The sequence below is a fragment of the Puntigrus tetrazona genome, chromosome 23, assembly GCF_018831695.1.
Source record: "Puntigrus tetrazona isolate hp1 chromosome 23, ASM1883169v1, whole genome shotgun sequence".
In the NCBI taxonomy this organism is placed as follows: domain Eukaryota; kingdom Metazoa; phylum Chordata; class Actinopteri; order Cypriniformes; family Cyprinidae; genus Puntigrus; species Puntigrus tetrazona.
In genome coordinates, this window is record NC_056721.1 from 6,735,952 (window position 1) to 6,760,665 (window position 24,714).

The 24,714-nt window shown below is 38.3% G+C and overlaps 1 protein-coding gene across 1 annotated transcript in view; it reads left to right on the top strand.

Moving 5' to 3' along the window:
- soga1 (suppressor of glucose, autophagy associated 1) overlaps window positions 1-24,714 on the top strand; it is a 42,171-nt gene that overhangs the window by 5,136 nt on the left and 12,321 nt on the right. Inside the window, exons 3-6 of the mRNA XM_043224348.1 lie at window positions 4,742-4,900; window positions 19,799-19,861; window positions 21,005-22,318; window positions 23,893-24,021. Coding sequence (XP_043080283.1) covers window positions 4,742-4,900; window positions 19,799-19,861; window positions 21,005-22,318; window positions 23,893-24,021 — 1,665 coding nt within the window. The remainder of the gene's footprint in view (window positions 1-4,741; window positions 4,901-19,798; window positions 19,862-21,004; window positions 22,319-23,892; window positions 24,022-24,714) is intronic.

Sequence of the window (24,714 nt, forward strand, 5' to 3'; positions counted from 1 at the left end):
CAGTTCAGCTGAGATGTCGGTAGACTTAAAGTTAGTGTTATTATTCTATACTGTATAAGATACGAGCATGCAACATGTGAAATAAAAGTATAGAACTGATAAATAACATAACTGGTACCGCGTGTGTCAACTGAGAAGGATATGCAGGAAGGTATGATATTTATTCTTTCTATTCAGGAGCAGATTTCATTTTTTAAAACAGTTCGTGTTAGTATATGCATTGTAACGGTTGTTTTCATAACCCAAAATGCCGTATTATTTTCACTTAGCGTGGCTTGATGAATGTGGAAATGCGTTGGTCCTGAGGCCAAAACCCGTTGAGAACTGTTACGTCACACCACAGACGCACACCCAGGTGTCAAACACAACTCAACATGACCTCAGAAGATTGCTTCACTGTTTGCCTTGTTACTAGGCTGACTGTTATGAACTATTTTTTAAGGGCAGAACTTACCAAATGGGACCGTGATGTTAGCAGATTTTGGACTGTAAATTATCCTGCTTATTATCTGGATCACTTACCAAAAATAAACATAATTATAATTTAAATGAGTTGAAAAAAATGATGTTATGTGAAAAGAAAGATCTGGGGGAGCACAGATATTTAGGAAACCGATTGCCCCAGAAGGATGGTAATAATCAATCACAGTTAAAAAACCCTGGGATGCAATAAGTTATGTAATTACCATAAATATAATACAAATTAAATATTTCTTTTGATATCTCAAAATTTTACTTAAAATGACTGAATATCTACTGCTGAATCAATCCGACCATAATGTTTTATATGTCAAGTAAAACATAAATGATTAATTTTATATTAATTATTACATCTATTATTAATTCTAAAAATTAGAGCACATGAATCACGTATCAGTTATTGTTTGGTACTTTCCTCATGAATAAACTCCATTCAGAGGTCTCTGATATTCTGACCAAGAGGATGTGTAAGACAAATATTTTTTTCCCCCTTGGACTTACATGAGTTTCCCATGTTTGACTTCTTCCCATCTCTCTCTGGTCTCTCGGGACGAAGGGGGAGGGGATGATGTCATGGTCAGGAGGGGGAGGGGTGAAAGGGTTGATGGAGGATCTGAATGTTTGTAAGATCCCTGCACCATTTCCTGCTCTCTAAAGCACTGGCCTCATTTCTCATCCAATGAGAGCAACGTCTCCCAGATCTGTCAGGGGAAGGACGGAAAACAGCTCCACACCTTCTCATCAGCTGCTGTGGCTTGTGAAATTGGGTTTGACTTGGAGGAACACTTCCTCTCCGCCTCTGTTATCCATCTGAGCTTCTCCAGCCATGTGCTCATGCAGAATAACAGCTGAGAAACGGAGAGAATGATTACAGCTGTATCAGAAATGAGATTAATATCAGGAAATTCTGTTCATCTGAAAACGAATCAGTCACATTAAAATATAGTGCCTGTAATATACAGCTTGTAATACAGACTCATAGAAATTGGATGTCATGCAACATTTCTGTTGTTGCACGCCCAGTCCTAATGGAGGATGCAGATGTTTAACTCTTCTGCTTCTCAAAATGTTCTTCTGAAAGAAAAAGACCCTAGTTATCTCTGTTAGACTTTACAGATTTCAATAATGTCTCAATCTATGTTCAGATTTGCTGAGACAAAAGGGACAGATTTTATTATAAACTTCAAATTTTCATTTATAGCTCTATACGGGTTGACGTACAAAAATATGTGATCAATGCAGCCAAGGTGCATCTGCGAGGTTACCGTACAGAGAACACGCTCTTATAAAAACCAGGCTTTGCACATTATATGCATAACATGCTGCTGATGAATTATTACTCTACATGCTCTGTATGTATTAAAGTATTTTGTTGGCTTAATGAGACCTGCAGTTAGTTTCAAGCTATGAAAGCTTCTTCCAGAAGGACAATAATAAAGAGGAAGTGATGGTGACAGATGATGATAAGCAAGGAAAATACGGTTGGGTCAGTTTGGCCTTCGCCTGTTCAGATATCAGCTTAGCAGCAGCATCCTGGAGATAAGAGACAGAGAAAGAGACACATACACCTCATCGTGCAGCTGGCCTGGTCCACTTGCGGTCGAAGCGCTTCATTGTCATCTACGTGAGGAGCGCACGGGCATAATCAGCCAGGCATAATCATCAAACAGCCCTGCTTTAAAAACCAAAGCTGAGATCAAACTCTAAAGGAGGCACGTTTGAGATAACTAGGGTCTCTAGAATAAAAAAATTGCAAAGCGGGAGGCTAAAGTCTCCAATTACTTGCCCTGCATCTTATCTCACAGTTATCTCCTGTTTTACTCAGAAATGCATCAGTGAAATGGTTCGCAAATGCCGTTTTATGTTGACTCTTACTCACTTTTTTCAAAGGCAGAATATGTAAAATGAGCTCGAGGGTGACATATGGCTGGAAGCAGCATTTGAAGTGTCAGTCCGTTTAAAAATGTAGTGAAGCTGTGTTAATGGGTGTCTTTCGACACAGCAGTATTTGGTGCCCTTGGACTGTCTTCATATAGCTCATCTGAGCCGCATGTGTGTTTAGAGGTTAACCAAAGGGCAGCTTGCTTTTTCTAAGCAAGGCACGGTTGAGTTTATAGTGTGAATGTGCCCGGGCGTCTGTCCCGCAGATGCAACCAGATACAGATCTGGAGGGAAGTCATTTAAAACGAGCGTTTGCACAGCGGAGAGGCGGAGCAATCCTGAAAAGCAGGATCAGAGAGGAGCGAAAACACGCACACACACACACATAATCAAACTCAAAGATAAACAAATTCCACAGAGCCATTTACATATCTGACCAAATTCTGCTGACAAACGTTCATGGTCACATGCAAATGAGCCATTATTAGTCTTTGATGGGTCATTACACTCCTTTGATTTCTGGGTTAGTCCAGATATGGCAGCTTGTTCCACATCAGGCTGTGGTGAGAGAGGCGGCTAAGCACACACACACACACACTACACTGAGACCTGCAGTGCTTCACTGCCCCTTTCCCTGTGGATCTAGAGGTGTCTATGTCTTTTTGCATGTAAAAATGACAACAGGCTGTGACATTGTCAGACAAAGGCAGGTGGGTGGTGTCCAGACAGAATGGAGGGAGGAGTGAATGCAAATAATCTGGGACCAACAGACACTTTAATTAAAGCTTTTGTGTGACAGAACAGACATGCAATTACCATAAAACCCCGGGCCTGTGGTATAGAGACAGTGACGCTGATTTATTTCCTGCTTTTCTGTTTACCCATAGAAAGACTGATGATCGATAAAAAAAACTCTTGTTATAGTTGAAATGATAAAAATGATAGCTGTGGTTGCTTTAATGATGGTGATTTTACAGTTAGAGTGTATTTTGCAGTTAATAACTCTGTCTTTCACATATTTTTAATACACAATCAAAAAACGGTATTGATGTATAATTTATTTTTTATAGTTCATTAAAAGTTTTCCAGAAACTGTTTTTGTATAAATGTTACATTACATTTATAATTGCAGAATTGCTAACAAATAACAAAAATCAGAAGAAACACAGATGCCGGCCCTATTATTGTTTGTCAGTAAATAGTCAATATTTCAAATAGTACTAATATTAGTATACTATCATAGTATGCTAGATACTAACCTACATATTTTAATTATAATTTACACCTCTGAACTACCTCTTAACTACTATTTTAATAATATTCATTAAAATATAATTTTAAATAATATTTTAAATGTGCACGTCCAAGCAACAGCATAACCAGCGAACACAATTTTATGATCCCACAGCACAGCATTTCGTGAAAATTAGCTTGTACCGGAAAAGATGAAACGAAAACAACTGTAAAGTACTGTAACACTACTGAAAATAAGGTAGTAATTTTGCTGCTTTTAGTTCCACAACATTGAAGGCTAAACAAAGATGTTTATAGCTCCTGGCAAGGAGAACTGGAAAAAAAGACTGATGAAACACAGCAGAGAGGCTGTTGGAGAAATAAGGAAAAGGAAAGAATGAGAAATGGAGGGATCTGATATGAATTAGAGCGTGGTGTTGGTACAGAGGAGCATTGTGGGTACCCAGCTGCACCTTGGCTGTGGTTCAGACACACAGAAAGGAGAAAACCCTGCCTCACAAACAGGGACTGTGTGTCTCATTCTAGCCCTTCTAATCCTCATTTGCCCCATCCAGTGCCTGCTGCCCTCTCTTTCCTCATTCCTTTCACACACACCTACATCCTTCCTTAATATGTGCCGTATAGAAGCATACAGGCATTGTAAGTAATGACAAACGGTGTTGTGTCGCTAAAATGGTCCAAGCACCAGTGTGCGTGTGTGTGGTAGAGGTGGGTTTGAGTTCTCTGTCTCTCTTTTTGTGTTTGCCCAACACTGATAACTGGCTCCTTAAGAAGTTAGTGCAGCCTTACGATCAACCACTTTTAATGAGCTTTTTCTCTACCTTCAGGGAAACATGAATCATAGACTTATAAACCAACCATCTTCAATGCTTTTCACGGGCAAAGCTAAAAGAGGACGAATTTTATGATAGGATTAATTATAGCATGCAATATTTTTAATCAGTATTTAGCGGCACACTAAACAGTTTTCTTTATGTATCAGCACTGGCTGAATTGTTCATTACCATTTGTGTAATATTTCGATATAATACATGTACATTCTCTCGCCTGTTATTTTTCACTAAGCTCGTCTTTGTAGGCAGCTCGCAGAGGTTGTTAATGCTTCCCTGTGTCTGCGTTGATCTAGGTGGCAAAAGACGTGTCCATCCGACTGCACAACGAGCTGGACGCTGTGGAGAAGAAGAGATCTCGTCTGGAGCAGGAGAACGAGGAGCTGCGGGTGAAATTACAGGATCTGGAGGTGGCCAAGCAGGTCCTGCAAGCGGAGATGGAGAAGGCCAGAGAGGTGAGAGAAGCTTTCAGGACGTTGAATAGATAGCAATAGATGCTTTAAAATGAGCTATAGGCATTTGAAGTACTGCACTTTTCAAATTTCAGTGGCTGTGAATTTTACCAGAGGAAAGTACTGTGGTATGCATTATAAAACTGAAGAAAACATTCTACTATAGTGTGGTCTGGGTGCTATCAGAGAATTGCTATGTGGTTGATAAAGTTGTGCTATGTGCTGAGTGGTTACTTATTGATCTTATTGACCATTGTGATACCGTGGTTCCTAAATATGACTCGGGTCCTTCCTTCGATGAGGATTTTGGGGGGTTTTCTAGCCTGTTTCAGTGGGCTTTCTGTAAGTTCGGTGACAAATCACAAGATCTTTAAGGTATTATTCGTTGCTGCTTGTCTCACCACTAAAAATAACCTAAGTAAGTCACTGTTTTGCCAAGTATTGTAGCTCATAAGCCGATCTGTATTGATTAATAAAGAATTTAAGCCACAAGTGACATGTACGTGGTCACAGAAGTTGTCCATTTGGAGCTATAACTATGCGTTTTTTGCTATTTTAGTTGTAGTCATGGAAATTAGTGTGAGTTCTGTAGCGAATTTGGGAAAATAAGATCATTAATTAGTTTCAGATTCTCTAAAACGGCTTCATTAGGAGCTCCAGGGAAGGTTTCTGAAAGCAAAAGTGTTTGTATTGTACTTGATTTGGCTTGGGGGAGAACTCTTAATGTTGACACTTTGGTTTAACTTGAGGAGCAGCGCTTCGCTGTAGTCAACGGCAGGAGCTGAGAGCCTTCGCTCGGACCGGTCTGTTGACTCTCTCTGTGTAAATGTCAGCTCGGGTGGGTGGGTTTGAGGGCGGACGGGGAGCACATGAATTTAGCATTAGATTTTCTCTACTGACAGTTTAACGAGGAGGAACATAAAGCATGCTCCTTGTGTTTGGTTAATTCTCTGTTTTGGCCTGCATTCTTTGAGTAATAAATGTTCCTTTGTGTTCTGAGTAATAGATCATTGGCAGGATGGTCTATGTTGGCTCAATGGTTGGTCTGTGCTCTATTAGCTAGGTCTGCTGCATGATGGAAACTGATGAATGCATTATTATACGAAGAAACGGTCATTATTGGTCAGTTCACTCTTTTCTTTGAGAATCATTTTACGGGGTGTTGTGTACCGCTGTGATAGTCAATGCCAGCGCTCTGATTCGCTCGGCTGCTCTGGTTTGGGTCGACTCACAGGTTTGCTCTGTGTTCTTATTGGCTGAGAGCCCAGGGCAGGATGCGTGCCGCTCTCTGTTGTTGAGGACTGAATTCTTGGCATAGCGGGCACTTATGGTACACAGCGAGAGTTCATCCTCAACTGAACCTCCAGAAAAGAGCCAGCAGAGCCTTTCAGACAACAGAAGACTCAAAGAATAGAAAGAAACGATGGATCATTGCATTTAAAAGAAGATGATCTGACTCAACATCATATCTCAGATATACTCAGTACAACAAAGTACAGGGTGAAAAAGATGTGTACTCAGTTCTAACGGGTCAGTCATGGAATTCTGCTGTAAAATGTTTTTTGTATAATAATGGCTTAGCTGTATTTGTAACTGATTATCTCATTTCATGCACGGCTGTGCTAGTTTTATGTCTTTTTCTGTATAAAATAATTATAACTCATTTATTAATATTGCAGTATTAAGTTACATCAAGTTCCTGATAAGGACTGTCCGTACATTATTTTTTACTTCTACAGACAAATTGTATCTGTTACAAACATGGTTCTGCACCATTTAGGTGCACAAAAACAAAACTGTAAAAACATCCTTAGTTATCATACTACAGGGTGAAAAATTGTGTTAGTTGTAAATTGTAATTTTAATTGTAAATTACTTTTTTTTACCAGTATGAATTATGTCGAAAAACAGCATGTTACCAGAATCCCTTGCATGAAACATGTTATTTTATTTTCAATTTTCTTAAAATAGTTTTTCTTCTTTTTCACTTTATTATTAGGGCGTTTTGCATTAGATTTTCTGTTGTAATACCATTGTAATACCATTATTATGGTTATTATAGTTCAAGTAGAAATAGTTTCTACTGGAGATTAGTTGAAGATGTATTTTATTGTACATTTAACAGAATATTTATTTCAATTGGATGTAAAGTGCGTGCTAAATTATTAAAATAAGTAAATGTCAATGGTGAATATCATAAGGAGAAAATGAGGACAGAAAAGAAACTTGCCACAATGTCTAATTTATTTCTCAATCATTATCACTAACGGCTTTATTTTTTAAAAAGGCATCTCAGACTTTTAGTAGGTCAGTGAGAAAGGACAGAGTCTGCAAGCGGACTGTGCTAATGTCATCAGATCACCATCAAAGTCCTCCCTTCCTGACACAAAAACAAACACTCAAAATGAAAGCTTGCTGATACAGGCTTTTCTAACCTAGATAGCACTCCACCCAAAAATATTTTTTTCCTTCCTGCAAATGCTTTTCGTTCTCCTTCTATGCTCTCCATCCCTCATTCTGAAACTCTCTCTCAATACTTCATTTAACACAGAACGGGTATCGATCGGTACTGCAGCTGGCGTCAAGCCTCACGGCCGATTAGGTTCACATGTGTAGAGGTGTGTGTTTATGGCTTCTGATGGTGGTCTCTATGTGGAGGGCCTGTTTTATAGGGCCTGTTTCGAAGGTGCTTAATAGGCTTCGGTATAGTAAAAGGTTACTATAACAGCTGTGTCTTTCTTCAAATGCTTATTCATACCAATAGCTCATTTGTTAAATCATCATTCAGAGCTCGGTGTGTCTCATGAACAGCATGTATTAATGGCATTCTGCATATACAGTCTATTTGTTGATCCAGAGCCCTTTTTAACTGTGCTAGAGGAAACAGTCCTATGAGGCTGACTGAACTTTTATTTATATTTTTCAGGAAGCTCCTATCTTTGTTTTGCTCTGAAGGGGAAACCCTGAGAAAGGAAGGAAGTGCAGGGTCTCTGAAGCAGGGTTCATTAACTCTGATGGTAACAAACAGTAGATGAGGGGAACTTACAGAAGGACAGTCGAGGCTATTTAAACTTTAAAACCCCATCGTTAGGGAAAAGCATGGGAAGATTTTGTGGAATTCTGAGAATTCTGGAATATTCAGGGTTTGCTGAAAACTCCCTGAACGTTTGAGGGGTGGTGTGGGACTTAGCAGGCGGTCATGTAATTATAATAGAAACGCTGACCCGCTGAATCACAGACTATTTGATGATTACGAGAACAGTCATAAATCAGTAAGCTCTGTGCTGTGAGCTTTTATAAAAAAATATTTCTGGATAGATGAGCCTTGTCGTTTCAAGACAAATCGATTTAATTTTCTCTTACAGTAGTTGTACCATGTTACAGTGGTACAGAATGATCACTATATTCATGTACAATGACATTTACATGGTACTCTTGAAGATACCAATGGTACGCAAGTGGTCCTATAACCCAAGAAAAACATTGTGTACATTGATACTTTGTAAAACTTGTTTGTGTGCTTATAGAGTGCATTTCAAGTTGCCCTTTTCTGTCCATTATAGTACTATTCAATGAATTAGATTCACGAAGGCACAGTGCACATAGTCATAATAAAGTGAATGTTTTCAGACTGTATTTACGATACCCGGTTTTCATTGTATCCAATATTTACATTGCTGTAAATAACACAAAGCAGAGAGTTAAATGGAGGCACAATAGCTGCTGGTTGTGAGGTCTTGAGCAGCTGTGTTTGCTGTGCTTCTCTGCATTGTCTGGTCTGACCTGTACAGCAGCATCAAAACACTGGTTTGGGAAAAAAACACGAGGGGAAAAATAGAGAACATAAGCAAGTGAGAAACGCACACATATGCGTGTGACCTGGATATGTTTATTTCCTCAAAAATCCAAGAAGTCCCTTGTGAAAAAGAAGTACACTTTTTTTATAGAAATTATAGATTTTAAAATAATGTATTTAAGCGTTAGCTGTTTTTTGACACATAATTGCTATTAAATTGAAATACATTATAAATTACATTTATTACACATGCAGTTAGTTGCACTTTAGTGTGCTGTTATGACCTACTTAAGTACATAATTACTTGTTAAAGTGTGCTGATGTACTGATAATTTTATAATAAACTAATAATACCTTAAATATCATGTCTCTATGAAACTTGTTACTTTAAATGATGTTGCAGTTTAATCAATTTAAACTGTACATGAGATATCGATAACATATTTCCAATCAAATTAGGTACTTGTGCTTTAGTATGTTAGTATACTTATTAAAACATTATTTAAAATGTTATACTACCTAAAGTTTATTCCTGCATTTCATTTGAAGTAAGGGTTAACCCCTGGTCCTGCATCAGGAAGTGCAACCAACCCCTGGTTACATCTGACACACATCCACATACAGATAGCATGTTCTTTCCTCCGGGAGGGAGAAGTGATTTCATGCTCTAGTAAAGGTCTGCATGAAAAAAACATACATTCTACACAAGACCTGTGAGACTAAAGCACGGAAAACTCATACTAGGTTGGACTACAGTCATATACACATTGATTTTAATAATACATGTTTATTGAGCAGGAAATTAACATATAAGAATGATTGAAGAATGATGGGATTATATATATATAATAATACTTTTAATATACAATTTTACATTTTTAAATAGAAAACAACAACTGTTTATTGCATTTTTGTCTGGGAACAGTAATATAAAACAAATGGGTGCAAATATAGAACCCATATTATGTATAAATAAATATATATATATATATATATATATATATATATATATATATATATATATATATATATATATACAGATTTTAAAAAGGTGACAACGTTAGAAGCTGAATGCCATAAAAGAACACAGATATATTCCATATCACCAGGTAAAAAGGTCTCATTTTTAAAAGAGTCTGGGATGTCGGTGCTTATTCAGAGTCACAAAAGTAGGATTTAGATTCGCACATTTAAATGAAAGGCATTATCTGTCTCAAACCCAGACTCTGGTGTTATACGAACACTTACTAGCTCTGTATGCGTGTGTATATGTTTGTACACATCAGACAGAGAGCTAGTAATCTCCAACTGCTTCCACTTGAGAATTACACGACTGAACAAATGGCACAGGCAAAACAAACAATAAGAGGATGTTGGGAGGGAAGGGGTTAGTGGCAAGCTCTTTTTTTATGAAGCTCAGCACTATGCAGAACTGACAGACGAAGCGCAGAAAGGGAAACGTGCGTTTGATTGATGTCTAGACCCTTAAGTTTGATACGCACACACATAGAGAAATACGTATGCAGCAGGAGGTTATTAGATTTGTTAGTGACAATGCTGCAGCGCTTGTAGGTCATTTATAAAAGCCATGCACACACAAAAAACACACGCGCATGCACCAACTGGCCGGTCTATTTCTGCTTTTAATGGCGGTGTAATTGTGTTGTCTCCTGGATACATCTCCACACAAACTGCATTAGGTGAGCAGCATGTCATGTATTAAGATGGTGTCTGTGGAAACCTGCTGAGATCAGCTGTTTGAAAGAAGTTTAGCATGTCGGACAGGATTAGGTCTGTCAGGTTCCCTGCTGTGACAATCTTTCTGTAAGCTAGAAATATTGAGCAGACAAGTACATACTAATCTGTTTACGTGTGTGAACAGTTTACGATTTTCTTTATTTTTAATTAATATTTGATCAGTAAGATTTCTGGAAAAACATTTATTCAGCGGCAATGCATTAAAATGATAAAAAAAACGTTTACGTTACAAAAAGAGAGATCAAAAAAGAGACCAAAAACGTAAAAGACATTTATGTTACAAAAGACTTGTACGTGTGTATAGTGTGCATATTTATTACGTATACTGTATATAAATACAAACACATGCATAATATACACAGTACGCATTATGTAAGCAAAAACTTATTTTGGATGCGATTAATCCCAATTAATCATTTGACAGCACTAGTTTCTACATAAATATTGTACAACTGTTTTCAGCAATGATAATAAAGGAAAATGTCCGATCATTTCTAAAGGATCACGTGACACTGCAAAACTGGAGTAATGATGCTGAAAATTCAGCTTTACATCACAGGAATAAATTACATTTTAAAATGTACTAAAACAGAAGATAGTTATTTTAAATTGCAATAATATTTCAAAATATTGCTCTATTTTTGATCAAATAAATGCCTTGGTGAAAACCTTTAAAACCTTAAACAGGAGCTATAAGATTTATAATCAGCTGAAAGCTATATTTCTAACCGTGCGAGTAGCTTTGTATTGATCTACAATGCTATTTCAGTTGTGTCATGCAGCTCCCGTCCACTTGTGTTTCCCAAGACTGAGGCTAAATGAATTTGCTCTGCAATGCTATATTGATTATGCTAAAACAATCCATATTATTGAATCAAGCCATACAATACAAGCATTTTTGAGGTACACTGTTTGAGATGTTAAAAAGTGAAAAAGCAGCACTTGTTCGCACAGAGGTCTTCACTCCTGTTACTAGATGTACACACGTTCAGGCCTTTATGTCATTACACAACTACAACTCCTGCCCTGTGATCGAATTCTCTGGTCTCTTAGGTGAAGCTAAGTGGTTAGATCTCAGATCCTCCGCTTTCTTCCTAATCAGATCAGTAAGCTGTTGCTTTGATTTTCGGTATGAGACGCATCTTATATAAGACATGTCTCCTCATATCTGTATCTCCTCAACTCCGTGTCCTGTGAACCTCAACTGGGTCAACCGACAATCTTCCACTTTCGCAACACACACAGAGCGTGATACAAAAGCACGCTCTTGCACTTTGCTGAATTGATTTATATAGAGCATGGATAACAGTCTTCGCTTTGCTGCCTTTGCACAAGACTATCAATATTAATCTGCGTCTGTACACCTCACTGATCTGTTAAAGGGTTATTCATTAAGGCTTGTTGGAATCTGCCGACTCATTATTTTAGCACGTTCCCAAAAAAACGTTTAAATATAGATTTACGAGTCATCTTTAAATGTGATGGGTTCATTACAGACAAAGCTCCTAAATTGCTTTCGGAGAAGCGCTGTGCGCGTGAAGTCTGATTGTAGTTAGGATCTTCTGTTTTAGATATAATGGCTTGAGAAGTGAGCAGAGAGTGAGATTGATTATTTAATCTCATCAGAATTACACTTTCAGCGATTCTCTTCAGTAAAATGGGTTTATTACTGCAGTCCAGTGAACTGCTCACCTTATCGGTGTAACTGTCTAGACCAATAACCTGAGGTGATATGGCCAGCAGAAACTACGTCTCTATTAGAACAGTAGCCTTAATACACTAGATTCAGAAAAAAAAAAAAACACTGAAAGCGACCCTGGTATTCAGAATGATGCAGCAAAAACCAATACATTTTGATTTGTTATTCCTACATTGTGCATTGCTCGTACATTGTACATTTCTACATTGCTCGTGCATAGCATACTTCTATATTTACTGCATGCATTGAGTCAGTTCTGCTAATCTCTTTAAATCAGCATGCATACTGATTCATCATGCTAAAAATCATACTGAATTAATACTCCAGTTTGTTCAGCTGAAACAGTTCAGTGGAAATCCATTCAATACTGATTGAGGTGTTCATTTACGTACTACAGACAATTATCTTCATTAACAGAGAAAGGCCATTGATTAAGAAGTCATTAAATGGCTCACAATCTAATTACGCAGCTCTAGGATAAATAATCTGGTTTATCTATAGTCTGTCGTCTAATGATGACCATTTCTCCCTGATGACCATCTAAATTCTTGACCATTTCTATAATATCTTGTTGCGACATTATCTAAAACATTTTCTTTCTGAGCTTTAACGCCAACTGCAAATTAGCTGAAAGTGAATGTACTGTATTTATCAACGTTGTCTTCACTCACCAGCTCTGTAGCCGTCTCAATGCACACATAACACTCAATGACTTCTCTGCATCAGTGATCTAATTTCATGCTTGAAATAGAAAAAAGGAAATATATAAGGTGCCACCTCAAAAGGTTTGTTAGCATTGTTAGCATGCTATAACTACACCGTCTAGCATCCTTCTCGGTTGATGACGACCCTATCTGTGTAAGCTAAGCTGTTTTAGAAATCATTTAAATCAATAATACCTATACATTATAGTAGAGGTCTTACCATAACACCTTTAAAAAGTGAAACAGACTTGCTCAGGGTAGTTGCTAGTCGACTGTGGTGTGTTCTTGTGGTGCAATCAGTCTTCTCATGAAGCATTTATGGCTCAAATCAGAACTGAGTGCGATTTCAAACTGTCTGTTTCTAGGCAGATCCTGTTCCAGACAAACAATTGTCATCGAGGTGAATGGGAATGCTTATGGATGGCTTTCTTCGAAACCTCCCTCCCATATCCTATGATATAGCGCTGATGTGTGTCACTTGACCATTATATTTTTTCCAGCTCAGTAATTCTTTCTCCTACTCACCCGCTCTCTTAGATTTTTCATATAGCCTCTTGGGATCTGAGAGGTCCTGCTGATATATTTTGCCACAAATTGAAAACAATAAATAAATTGAACTGACTCTAAGATGTGTTCTAGCTCAGGACTAGTACAGACTATCCGCTAACGCAAAAGTGAAGAATAGACATTTCTAATAACCTACAAGTCTTACTCGTATATTTTCATCCTAATCTGACCTATTTTGGTCTTTTCCACAGTCCTCCAAATTCAGTCTCTCACTCTGAATGCCAAATGTCGTTCTTAATACAATTGAGAGAACAAAGTGGGCAATGAGAGGAATTTTCATCCACCAAGAGCGCATGCGGTTCGCAACCTGACACGCTAATGAGCGTCAAGTGCTTGCTATTCTCTCTAACGAGCGCATGGGCTGCCTGATTGAATTCCTCTGGAACGGGAGGGTGAGATGCAAAGACAAAGAGCAGTTTATGTGGCTGTGGGGAGCTGGATGTTTCTTTCACGTAGAAAACGAGGACAGATACTCGATCCAAAGCTTTGGTGGTATCTAGGACAGGTCATAGATGAAGGGGCCAATTCCTTCAGGCTGATTCTAAACCGGTTTATAATCAGTTCCATAAAGACTGTCATGTCTATAGAATCTTTGTTTCAGTTTTCTCTTGGGTTAAAGATAAAGAGATCTTCTGACAATGTTTTCTTTGGGATATTTCCCCTATGTAAGACATACTGAGATTGCTGTGTCAGTGATGTTAATGAGAAACAGGCTGCTGTGGTTATATCTGATTGGCTCACACCTGGGAGCAATTACTTCATGCTCAGTACAGGTGTGATTCACCGCCTTTTTATTCTGTTTCTCAGTCATTAATCTTATGAACTTCACCAAATGGCACAAAATGGAGTTTTAAGAGATGGCAGGTTGATGATATGTATTCACCGGTCTGCATTCTGTTTGTGAAATGGATGGTCAGGTCTGCGGCATTTTAATTAATGCTTTAATTTTTCATTTAAATGTTGAAATCATGAATATTTGAATATATGGAAACAGCTGTACTGGAGTGCACTTAAGAAGGGAGGTTAAAAAGGGGATTAAAGTAAGAAAGAGGTGGGTGACCTCTGCTGTGGCGGCGCCAAGGCTTTTTTTGTGAAGTGTGCACACAACAGAAGCTTAGAGAATAAAGAGCAAGAATGAAAAAGGCTTTTGTCCAATTATTAATCTGCTCATGTCCTATTAACTAAGGTACGCAAACACTAAATATATAGTATTTCTGTTTTATTTTTTTAAATATTTATCACACTTAAAAGACTCAGATCATCAAACAAATAATAGTACACAAAGATAATGCAACTAAATACAAAATGCAGTTTTTAAATAATTGTTTCATTTATTAAGGTAAAGAAACTGTCCAAACCTTCTCATAGCTCTGTATACAGTTACTTTCTCACGTAGGGCCAGCTAGGTTTACACACACACACACACACACACACACACACACACACACACACACACAAATTATTCTGTTGAACTTCTGTTCATGTGCACTAAATCAGCATATCACAATTATTTCCATCCATCACTTCTCTGTTCTGTTTCTCACACGCACACATATCTGCATTTCTCTCATGGGCCTCAGGGCGTCATGTGTAATTATAAAAGTGTTTCCCAGCTCTAATTAACACTTAGCCTGATAAGCACGTAAAAGAACCGTCCCGCTCAAGGGTGGACAGAAGCGTATGTCACTCTTCAAGTGTGAGAAAGCTGAAGGCAAATGCTGCTATATGCCAAAACTTTATCCTGAATATGTAATCCAAGAACAGGATGAGCCCAATATGTGACACGTTGTGTTCGCATTGGTAAAACTGCAACAGTGATTTGCTGACAGATGCAAGCAGCAAAACCTGGCAGGCAGAGAAGCTCTGTGCACCTGTGTGTGTGCACCTGTGTGTGTGTGTGTGCGCGAGGATTTATTAAAATAGATCTCATGCAAACTAGGATTTTCCTTATTGTTTTTTAAATATAAAGTGGTCGATGCACATGGAGATATGTTTACTGTAATGTTCGGATTGCTCTAATTTGAGATTAGCCAATCACAACAGAGGTCTTAGGATTCAAGACACCCGGTTAAAGGAATAGTTCACCTAAAAATAAAAATTCTGTCATCATTTACTCACCCTCGAATAGTTCCAAACTTGTATAAATTTCTTATTTTAAAAAAGGTTTTGGGTCACCGTTGATTTCCATAGCAGGAAAAAAAGGTAGTCAATGGTGAGCCAAAACTACTAAAAATATTTTTTTGGCAGAACAAAGATATTCATACAGGTTTGGAACTACTCGAGGGGGAGTAAATGATGACAAAATTATTATTTTTTTTGGGTGAATTATTGCTTTAACATTCAACAGTAAAAAAATAACGCTAGAAAACCATGCGGGTGTAAAGATGGACAGAAGTAGGTTAAAGTGGATTCTGATCTTGAGTTGCCTCAGGTTAATGTGGACAGAAAAGCTGTGGAGATAAAGAAGACTGAAAATGTATTTGGGTAGAGACGTTTTCACAGTTCTTTGTGTAAAGCATAGTGTTTATCGCTGCCATCCTGCTGCTGCGAACTAATGAACATTCTGTTGCCATGGATGAAAGCGACAGAATATCTCATTTCCCCAAACATGTACGGAGGGACAGGATTTGTGTGGGAAACACGCAGCACCTGCAGGCTCTCATTTGCTTTATGAAAAATGCTATGATAATGATCTGGCTTTTAGCACCCTTGTGTTTTATCGCAATAAGAGAGAAAAGCTGGGGAAGCGTGGTCACTTTCTGCAGTTGTTTAGCTCGTTTGTGTAAGAGAGGGATAGGGGCCTCCTCATGTCAAATGGATTTGAAAGGTTGTGATTTCCTGTTTTCCCTCTCCCAACTTCCTCCCCCCATTTATTCATCAATTTGTTCCATTGAACTCTACAGGGGAACTGCTCACAAAAGCCGTTGTCATGGGAACCCATTATAGTCTGGAGCTGTTGGAGACTCGTGTCACTGCGGTCTGGGAATTGAGAAAAAAAACATACAATGCGAAAATGGATTTACCATAGACTATCTCTGTAGTTAAGTCCAGCTTTTGGAGTGGTGCGCAGAGTGTTAATGAGCATGTAAAGCAGTTGCAATGCTAAACATTTCACACGGCAGTGCAAAACTTTGCATGACCTTTTTGTTCGTGGCAATTCAGCTGACAGTTACAATTATTTAACATTTTTAATAGAAATATTGGTTTGAATTGGACCCTGAAGTAATTTAAAGTCAAGACAAATGGAAACACTGTGGTAGATATTGTTTCCATGGGATCTGGTAATCTAAGGCCCTGTTTACACTACTTTTTCCACTCAAAAACTTTTGAAAACGCTGCAGACACCCGTTTTAGGTTGAAAACTCTGGGGTTGTGTTTCAGTGTAAATGGAGCAAAAATGAGACTTTTAAAATCTATTTGAAAAAAGGACTTTTGCCTAAATTGGCTCTGTGTATCCTTGACCACCGCGTAAATAACATCATGCTCGTTGTTGTACTCATAGTAAAGAATAAACTGGTTTTAAATTGGTGTTCATAGACATCTTTCTGCGATTAAAGCAAGATAGCGTCCGATGTTCATTCATGTTCAGTTCTGATGTTCATTTGTGTTTATTTAATGCTTTAACTATTAAAGAGGAAGAGATGATCGGTTGACATGGTTTGAACTGAGGTGCTACGACACATTAAAGAGCAACAAAACAGTATTTATTCATTGAGTTTTTGAGTTGAGTTGCTGGCACTGAAAAGCTGAGTCATTGTTTTATTCCAAAAGTAACCAGCTCTGCCACTTGTCTGTCAGCACACTGTTTAGTGCCCTTATTGCAAAGTTTATTATGAACTAAGCTACTCTGAGATACTGAAAACACCAGATCATGAGCATTTGTATTAATTTTTTGTAGTAAAGTCATGATTTGAAAGCGCAGATTGTGATTTTGATGTCATTTTTTTATTCATGCAGATATATTAACGTCACCTAAACACAGTGCTCGTCCGATCAGCGGTTTGTCATGGAATTATTTTCAATTCCCAAAATAGATAATCCGTCCACACCAATGTGACTCTCCTCCCAGAATTTTATTTTCATGAAAGGAAATGAAGTGTGATTCTCTCTGGAGTCATTTGGGATGTAGAGTATATTATAGAAACCTCTGGAGATGACAGAGATAGCAGACAAATAACTAACACTTCCATTCAGTGATGCCTTTACACATGTTCATGTTAAAAGTGCAGTTATTGTTCTGTCACACATAAGACCTCTTTAAAAGTCCCTCCACATGTAGACTCAAAGCAGAGCACACACATGCCCCCTATACATAGATAGATAGTTAGATTTAATTTGCCAAAAATGATAAACGCCATGAACTTGTTTTTCACTACGTAAAGCATGAACCATAAACACGTTTTGTTAACAGTATTGTTCACATTCAAGGCATCATGTTTTACAGCAGAAGCTGACAAGTGCCGATAAGTCAACGTTAGCGAATCGGCGCACTGTATTCAGGTCAGGTGATAAGGCTACGTACACTCTGAAAAGACATGCTAGCTGAAGTGATCGAGGATGGAGAATTTCAGAGAAACCTGATAAACCTGTGATATCTTTTTCTTTTGCTATAAAACAAACTTTTAATATGTAAAAAACAATGAACTTTAATTTTGTAAATTAAACCTGTTTTAGTTATGACTTCATCAAAATTGATCAGATTGATTGATATTACTTGGAATGCACAATATAAAATTAACTCTTCATAGATAGATAGATAGTGATGCCCCTGTCTAAAGAAAGACAATCCTCTCTAAGAAACATTCAGCTCTCTATCCAGCCTCGTGTTTCAACAGTCTCTCTTACGCAACATTCATTCGATTTTGAATAAAAAAAGTGTGTGAAGTAGAGCGTGACTTAGAGAACCTCTCAGTTTCACACACTCCACTAACTCAAGTCTTCATAATTCAGTCAACTGAGCAGGTGAAATTAGAGAGACATAAATGAGTTCTCCGTTGTTCTTTCAGGATGGATAGGGTTTGTTTAATACAGTGACACTCTTTCTTCATCCCTGACTGTAACATGACTTCAACTTATTCCTTACATCCTGTGTTGAAGGGTGAGAGTGTTTCATAAGAATAAATCAAGCAGGCACAAGATCAGGGCACGGCTGAAAAAAATTGTGTGTGTGTGTGTACTTGTTCTCAGATTTCTGTTCCTGCATAAGGTTTCAAGGTGTTGAAATTCAGGTAGCTGATAAGCAATTCAGTGATCGGATGACTGACTACATGGATTGAGAGTTTCAACATGCACTAGCAGTACAAAATTATGCAATGAGGAACATGTGTAAATATCTTTACTCTATGTACATTTATATATATGAAATTATGAAACTTTGAGTGTCAAAGAGAAAAAAAACCTCTGTTTGGGAAACACATGACTATTGCATTAGAAAGGCAAAATTGCATCAGTCTTGCAAATGGATGGAATTTGATCATAACTGTGTGAAGTGCCAGAGTAGGAAACAACTAGCGTGACTGTGAGTGTGTGTGTTTGTGCTGGAGGACTCATATACAGAAGAAAACCCCATCACACAGCAAGTATATACATACACTGTACAGTTTTTACATGTGCAGGCCTTGTGGATGAGGCCAGGAGGAGTTAGTAGTGGGATAAATGACGTTGCTATAATCACATTATGTTCAGACGTCTTTCCCATAGACTCAGCAAACCACATTAAATTAAAATAAAGAGTGGCACAGAAGTGGCCGATACAGTGCTAAGTCGATGCTTTCATTTTCTTTCAGCACAAACCTATTGATTTTAATGAAGTTTAGTGCCATTAAAGGCAGCATTACCATTAACCTGTGCCATTCTGTCAGCCCACATATGACAGAAAGTGAAAATTGGATTTTACCCAGCAGTCTGTCTGCATTCACCCATTCCTGTTCCATTTTTTATTTAATGAAGACAAACATAGGTGCAATTACATGATTTAGGGAAAAATCATAAAACTGACCATGTTTAACTTGCATTAAGGTACAAGAGGCTGTGCTATATTATGAATATTGTGTACTTTCTCATATCTTGTACTAACTTATCAGCATCTAGGACTCTTACCTATATTTTATAATGTATCTGATAGCTGTCCTCCTCCTATCTCAATTTCCTGCAGTGGAGAAGTTTTTAATTTCATGAAATACCTCACGCTGTGATGTGTATCAGTTCAACTGCATGCTGGTTTTGCTGATTTATGAGTGAAAATATCACAAAGACAGAGATAGAAGTGATTGTTTGATATCAGTGGATGTGCAGTGGCTGGGGAGGGGAGGATAACAAGAGTTACTCGTTTATGTTTTTACACATTTTAAATTAATTTATTATCTTTTCCCCTCTAGAACTCTTTGAAGAAGAGAGGTGCCAGACCAAACAATAAACCTGATAAAAAAGCATCGCCTCAGGTAATATACTCTAATACTATAATACATCTGATGACTTAGTTTGCTTTTGTGATATATTATACATATTATTGTGATATTATTATGATTTCAAAGAAGACTGCTAAAGTACAGCAATTAAATCTGACTGTACTTTTAGAAGCAGGTGTTATATTGTTTTAAAACTTTCATTGTCCTATACCTTCTACATAGTCACTCCTACTAGAACTTAAAGGAATAGTTCACCTAAAAATGAAAAGTGATTAATTTACTTGCCCTTATGTTGTTTCAAGCCTATAAAACCTTCTTTTATCTTTGGAACACAATTCAAGATTGTTTTGATGAAATCTGACTGCTTTCTAATGATGCATAGACAGCAATGTAACTACCACGTTTAAGGCCTAGAAAGGTAGTAAGGACATTGTTAAAACAGTCCAGTGGCTTTCGTGTTAAAGACTGACAGAGAAGAGAAGAAATTGTTGAATAAAGTCTTAATTTTTGTTTTCTTTGAACACAAGTATTCTCATAGCTTCATAACATTACGTTTGAACTAGTGATTTTACATGGACTATTTTAATGATGTCCTTGCTACCATTTTGGTCCCTGAACATAGTTGCTGTCTATGCAGAAAGCTCTCAGATTTAAAAAATATCTTCATTTGTGTTCCGAAGATAATTAAAAATCTTGGGATGGAATGGTTTGGAATGACATTAGGGTGAGTAATTACTGACTGAATTGTAATTTTGGAAATTTCTGTAATAAACTATCCCTTTAAGAACCACAACATAACTATGTAAATGCATAACCTACAGAAACATGAGGCAAAAGTCTTTATAAGTCTTTAACATTTAAACATTTTAAGCCCAGATATTGAATGAATACAATGGTTAAAATGGTCTAGTTGTGAAGGAGTTTTGAAGCAAGACAAATATGTTTGTAAGTCGAATGAGACTGTTGTTTTGAAAACTTTGAAACATGGTTCAAGATCAGTAGGATTAGCAAGCTGCTGCGGAGCCTGATTTTCCATCAAGCTCTGTGTGAAGCAAAGCATTTTTGGCCACTGGCTCCAGCACCAGTACTGTGGTTGTGGAAAAGTGGTATAAAGGGACAGTGTATAATGTTATAGTGACTAATAATTGTTTGGTCTTTGCAAATGTTTTTTTGCAGCCTCCAGAGGACAGTTCAGACCTTAAGTGCCAGCTTCACTTTGCCAAGGAGGAGTCGGCTCTCATGTGCAAGAAACTCACCAAGATGGCCAAAGACAATGAGGCCATGAGGGAGGAGCTGGCAAAGTATCGCTCTTTGTATGGAGAGGTAGATGCCTCACTTACTGTTGAAGAGGTCGCTGATTCTCCTCACACCCGAGAAGCTGAGGTCAAAGTCCACCTGAAACTGGTGGAAGAGGAGGCGAATCTTCTAAGCCGACGGATCGTAGAGTTGGAGGTGGAGAACCGCGGCCTTCGGGCGGAAATGGACGACATGAAGATCCAAGATTCACCAGGTGGAGTCGGCATTACGGGTGGAGTCGGAAGCCAGCTGCTGCTTTCCACATCTGAGAATGTGATGGAGCTACAGCGCCACCTACAGTTTGTGGAAGAAGAGGCAGATCTGCTGCGGCGCTCTTTAATAGAAATGGAAGAGCAGAATAAGTTGTTGATGAACGAGCTCAACCACTACAAGTCTGAGCTTCCCGCTGTGACTGAAATAGAGCCGTCATCATCCACAACCATCACTTCACCCACAATCATGCCTGGTGCTTCTGAAGATGGAGGATCTGGTCTGAACGAAGCCAGCCATAAAGAACTCCTTGCGGCCAGGCTTCAGATTGCAGAGTTAAATGGCAAAGTAAAGAAGCTCCAGTATGAAAACCGTGTGCTTCTGTCCAACCTTCAGCGCTGTGACTTGGCCTCCAACCAGGGATCCACACGTCCAGCGCTGGAGACCGATGCTGAAGCAGGGGACTCGGCTGAGTGCGTCCCCAGTCAGGTGCACCGCGAAGGCCCGGTTGGTGATGAGCAGAACGACATTCTGGAGGAGAAGAATCTGAAAGTATCAGGAACAAGTCACACTCATACTGCTCAGTGCCTCAGCATTAAGGACCTTCTCGCCATCCGCGACCAGGCACAACTTGTTACCTCAGCCATTCAGCTTCTGACGTCACCTGACCCCTCCTGTATCTCACAAGAGATCGTCTATCGGAAGATTACGACAAACGAGTCTGCAGAACCAGTTCTGCTAGAGAAGAGCCAGACTCAGAGCTCCACGCTGCCCCTGGTGGAGGCCTTGCATGGCAGATTGCAGTCCCTCCAGGCTCAGCTACAGGCCTTGAGTGAGAGGGTGGATGCCCTGGGGCAGCCCCCAGAGAGGGAGCGTGTGGAAGGGATGTCCCTGATGCCCCTGTTGTCTGAGACAGAAGACCCTGCAGCAAATTGCTCACGCCCTGCAGATGCTCAGTTCAACCAGAACACGACCCAGCAGAAGGTATGCACACAAACTATTAGTCAAATACCTCCATGCGTCCTTATTCTTTTCTTTTTGCTTGGAGTTTTGTCTGTATTTACCAGCAAGTTTTCTTTTTGTTGCTTTGCTTGATTAGATCATTGAGTTGTATTTACACTGCCCTTTCCCTTAGAAAGGTTTGCCAACCACTATAACAATGCATGTTTGTAGTGCATTATAATGCCTCATAGTGGATAGCATTTAGGCCTCTAATGGAGTAGATCGTCATTATTGTAAAGAACCTATTGTAAAGGTCAGTTTTGACCGAGGAATCCACTTTTTTGGTAATTGATATGTTATGTGTACATTCAAATGAGACCCTACAGTATAAGTTTGTCTGTTTGTTTACTGGTATAGTAATTTATTATAAAATGTAGACTTGGTTGTTTCCAATACATTTTTGACCTGACTATTCAAGCAATCACAATAAACTGTCTAATCCATGCATGTTAGCAAATAAGTGTAAAGTCATTATTTGATATTTTCAAAGAAAGACAATATCTCCTAAATGGTTAGTTCACTTCCATAAAAAAGATTTCTTAGTTATATAAGATTTTTGAGAAAAACATTTTAGGATTTGTCACTATATAGTGGAGTTCAATAGAAATCAATTAGAAGGTCCAAATTGCAGTTTAAATGTAGAAATCCTGGAATGTTTTCGTCAAAAACCTCAATTTATTTTGGTTAAAGAAATGAAGACATGAGGGGGGGGGGTATTATCAGGAATATTTTATTCTGGAGGTGAACTAATCCTTTAAAGCCACGGGTCACCAAAAAAAATCAGTCATCATTTTCTCACACTCAAACCTACAAAACCTGTATGAGTTTTTATCCCCCGTGGAGAATACAAGATGCTATTTTGAAGACTGTTTCAAAACTGTTTTTGTTCATCCAGTGAAGGTCAGCAGGATCCAATACAACACTGTTACATTAAACAGAAAACACCTAAAAGAATTTTTATTTTCTGATACATTTAAGGTTTAAAATAACAGGCATTCATTTAGGCTCCATTAGAGGCCCAACTCTTGAGATCCAACCCAGACTCTTCCCTTCCTCCTTCTCTCTCTTTTTCCTCACTGCATGGGCACCATGACCTGTGGTCGCTGCAACATTTCTTCCTTTGTTTTTCTTCTTCTTCTCCCTCTCTTTATGATTCCTTTGTTTCCCGCTACCCCATTTCCTGTTTCCTCCTCCTCAAACCAAAGATGATGCTTTCACTTCTTGTCGTTTTATTTCTTTTTTCCATTTTGTCTTATACCACGATGACCAAACTGTTTTTCCTATACATACTTTTCATTGTCTTGTGAGTTTTTATTTGCTGGTGATGTTTTATGGGTATCATTATGCCTTTTTCCATGTTTCATGTGTCATTTTGGTTAAATATGTCTGTTCTGTCCTTACATTCCTACAAATGTTTTATATACCCATATAACTCATTACCTTTTTTGATTTCTTCATCATATTTCTCTTGATCTCGTCTGTCTTCTATCATGCTCGTCTTTTATTGTTGTTTTTTTGTTTTCCTTCATTAACTTGCCCATGCATGCATGCAACAGCCTGACTCTAGAGACCAGCCAGACTGTGAGGTCAAAGTTCACCCACACAAGGCAGAAGAGGAGAGCAACAGCCACAAAGACAGCAACAAAGACGAGGAATCTGACTTAAAGAAAACAAACTCTGATAAGGTAAGGCACTAAAACATGCACACACGAAAACACTTCACTTCTGCTAGCGTGTTGCAATTGAACACACACAATGGCTTTGTTCCAAAACTCAGTGCTCGCAATTTGTAAGCTTACTCTTTTGGACAAAATCTGAGGCAGCGTGATAAAGCAACCCTAGAATGCATTTAATCCATAACATTTGTGGTTGGTATATTTTAAAAGCTCGGAAGCTACAATGAAGACTCAAACCTAAAGTTCACATGGAATTGGGTAATGACTGCGAAGTCTATTAAATGGGACATTCATAGACTCTGAAGAATATCCATGTGTTTAAAATATAAAAATACCCATGAGTTCATTGAGTTCAAACGAGGCCTGTTCACCCATGCAGAGATATAAGCAAATATAGTTCTCACTGCCAACGTGGATTAGTTTTGCCCTAACCCCACTTCGTTTAATATACTTTCACTATACTTACCTCAGTACTGAAACTGATGTCTCTGTACAGACTGAGGCCTACATCTTTAGTTTCTTTAGTAAATTTGTGCAATTTGTAAGACCAATGATCTGTTACGTTTGCACGAGATGTCATAAACCTCCTGAGAAATATGTAGTATTTAAATTGAAGACAGTTTAAAGTTTTGACATCATGATTAAAAATAGTCCATTATGCCGAGCTTTAAATCATGAAAGAATGCATTATGTGATTTGGTG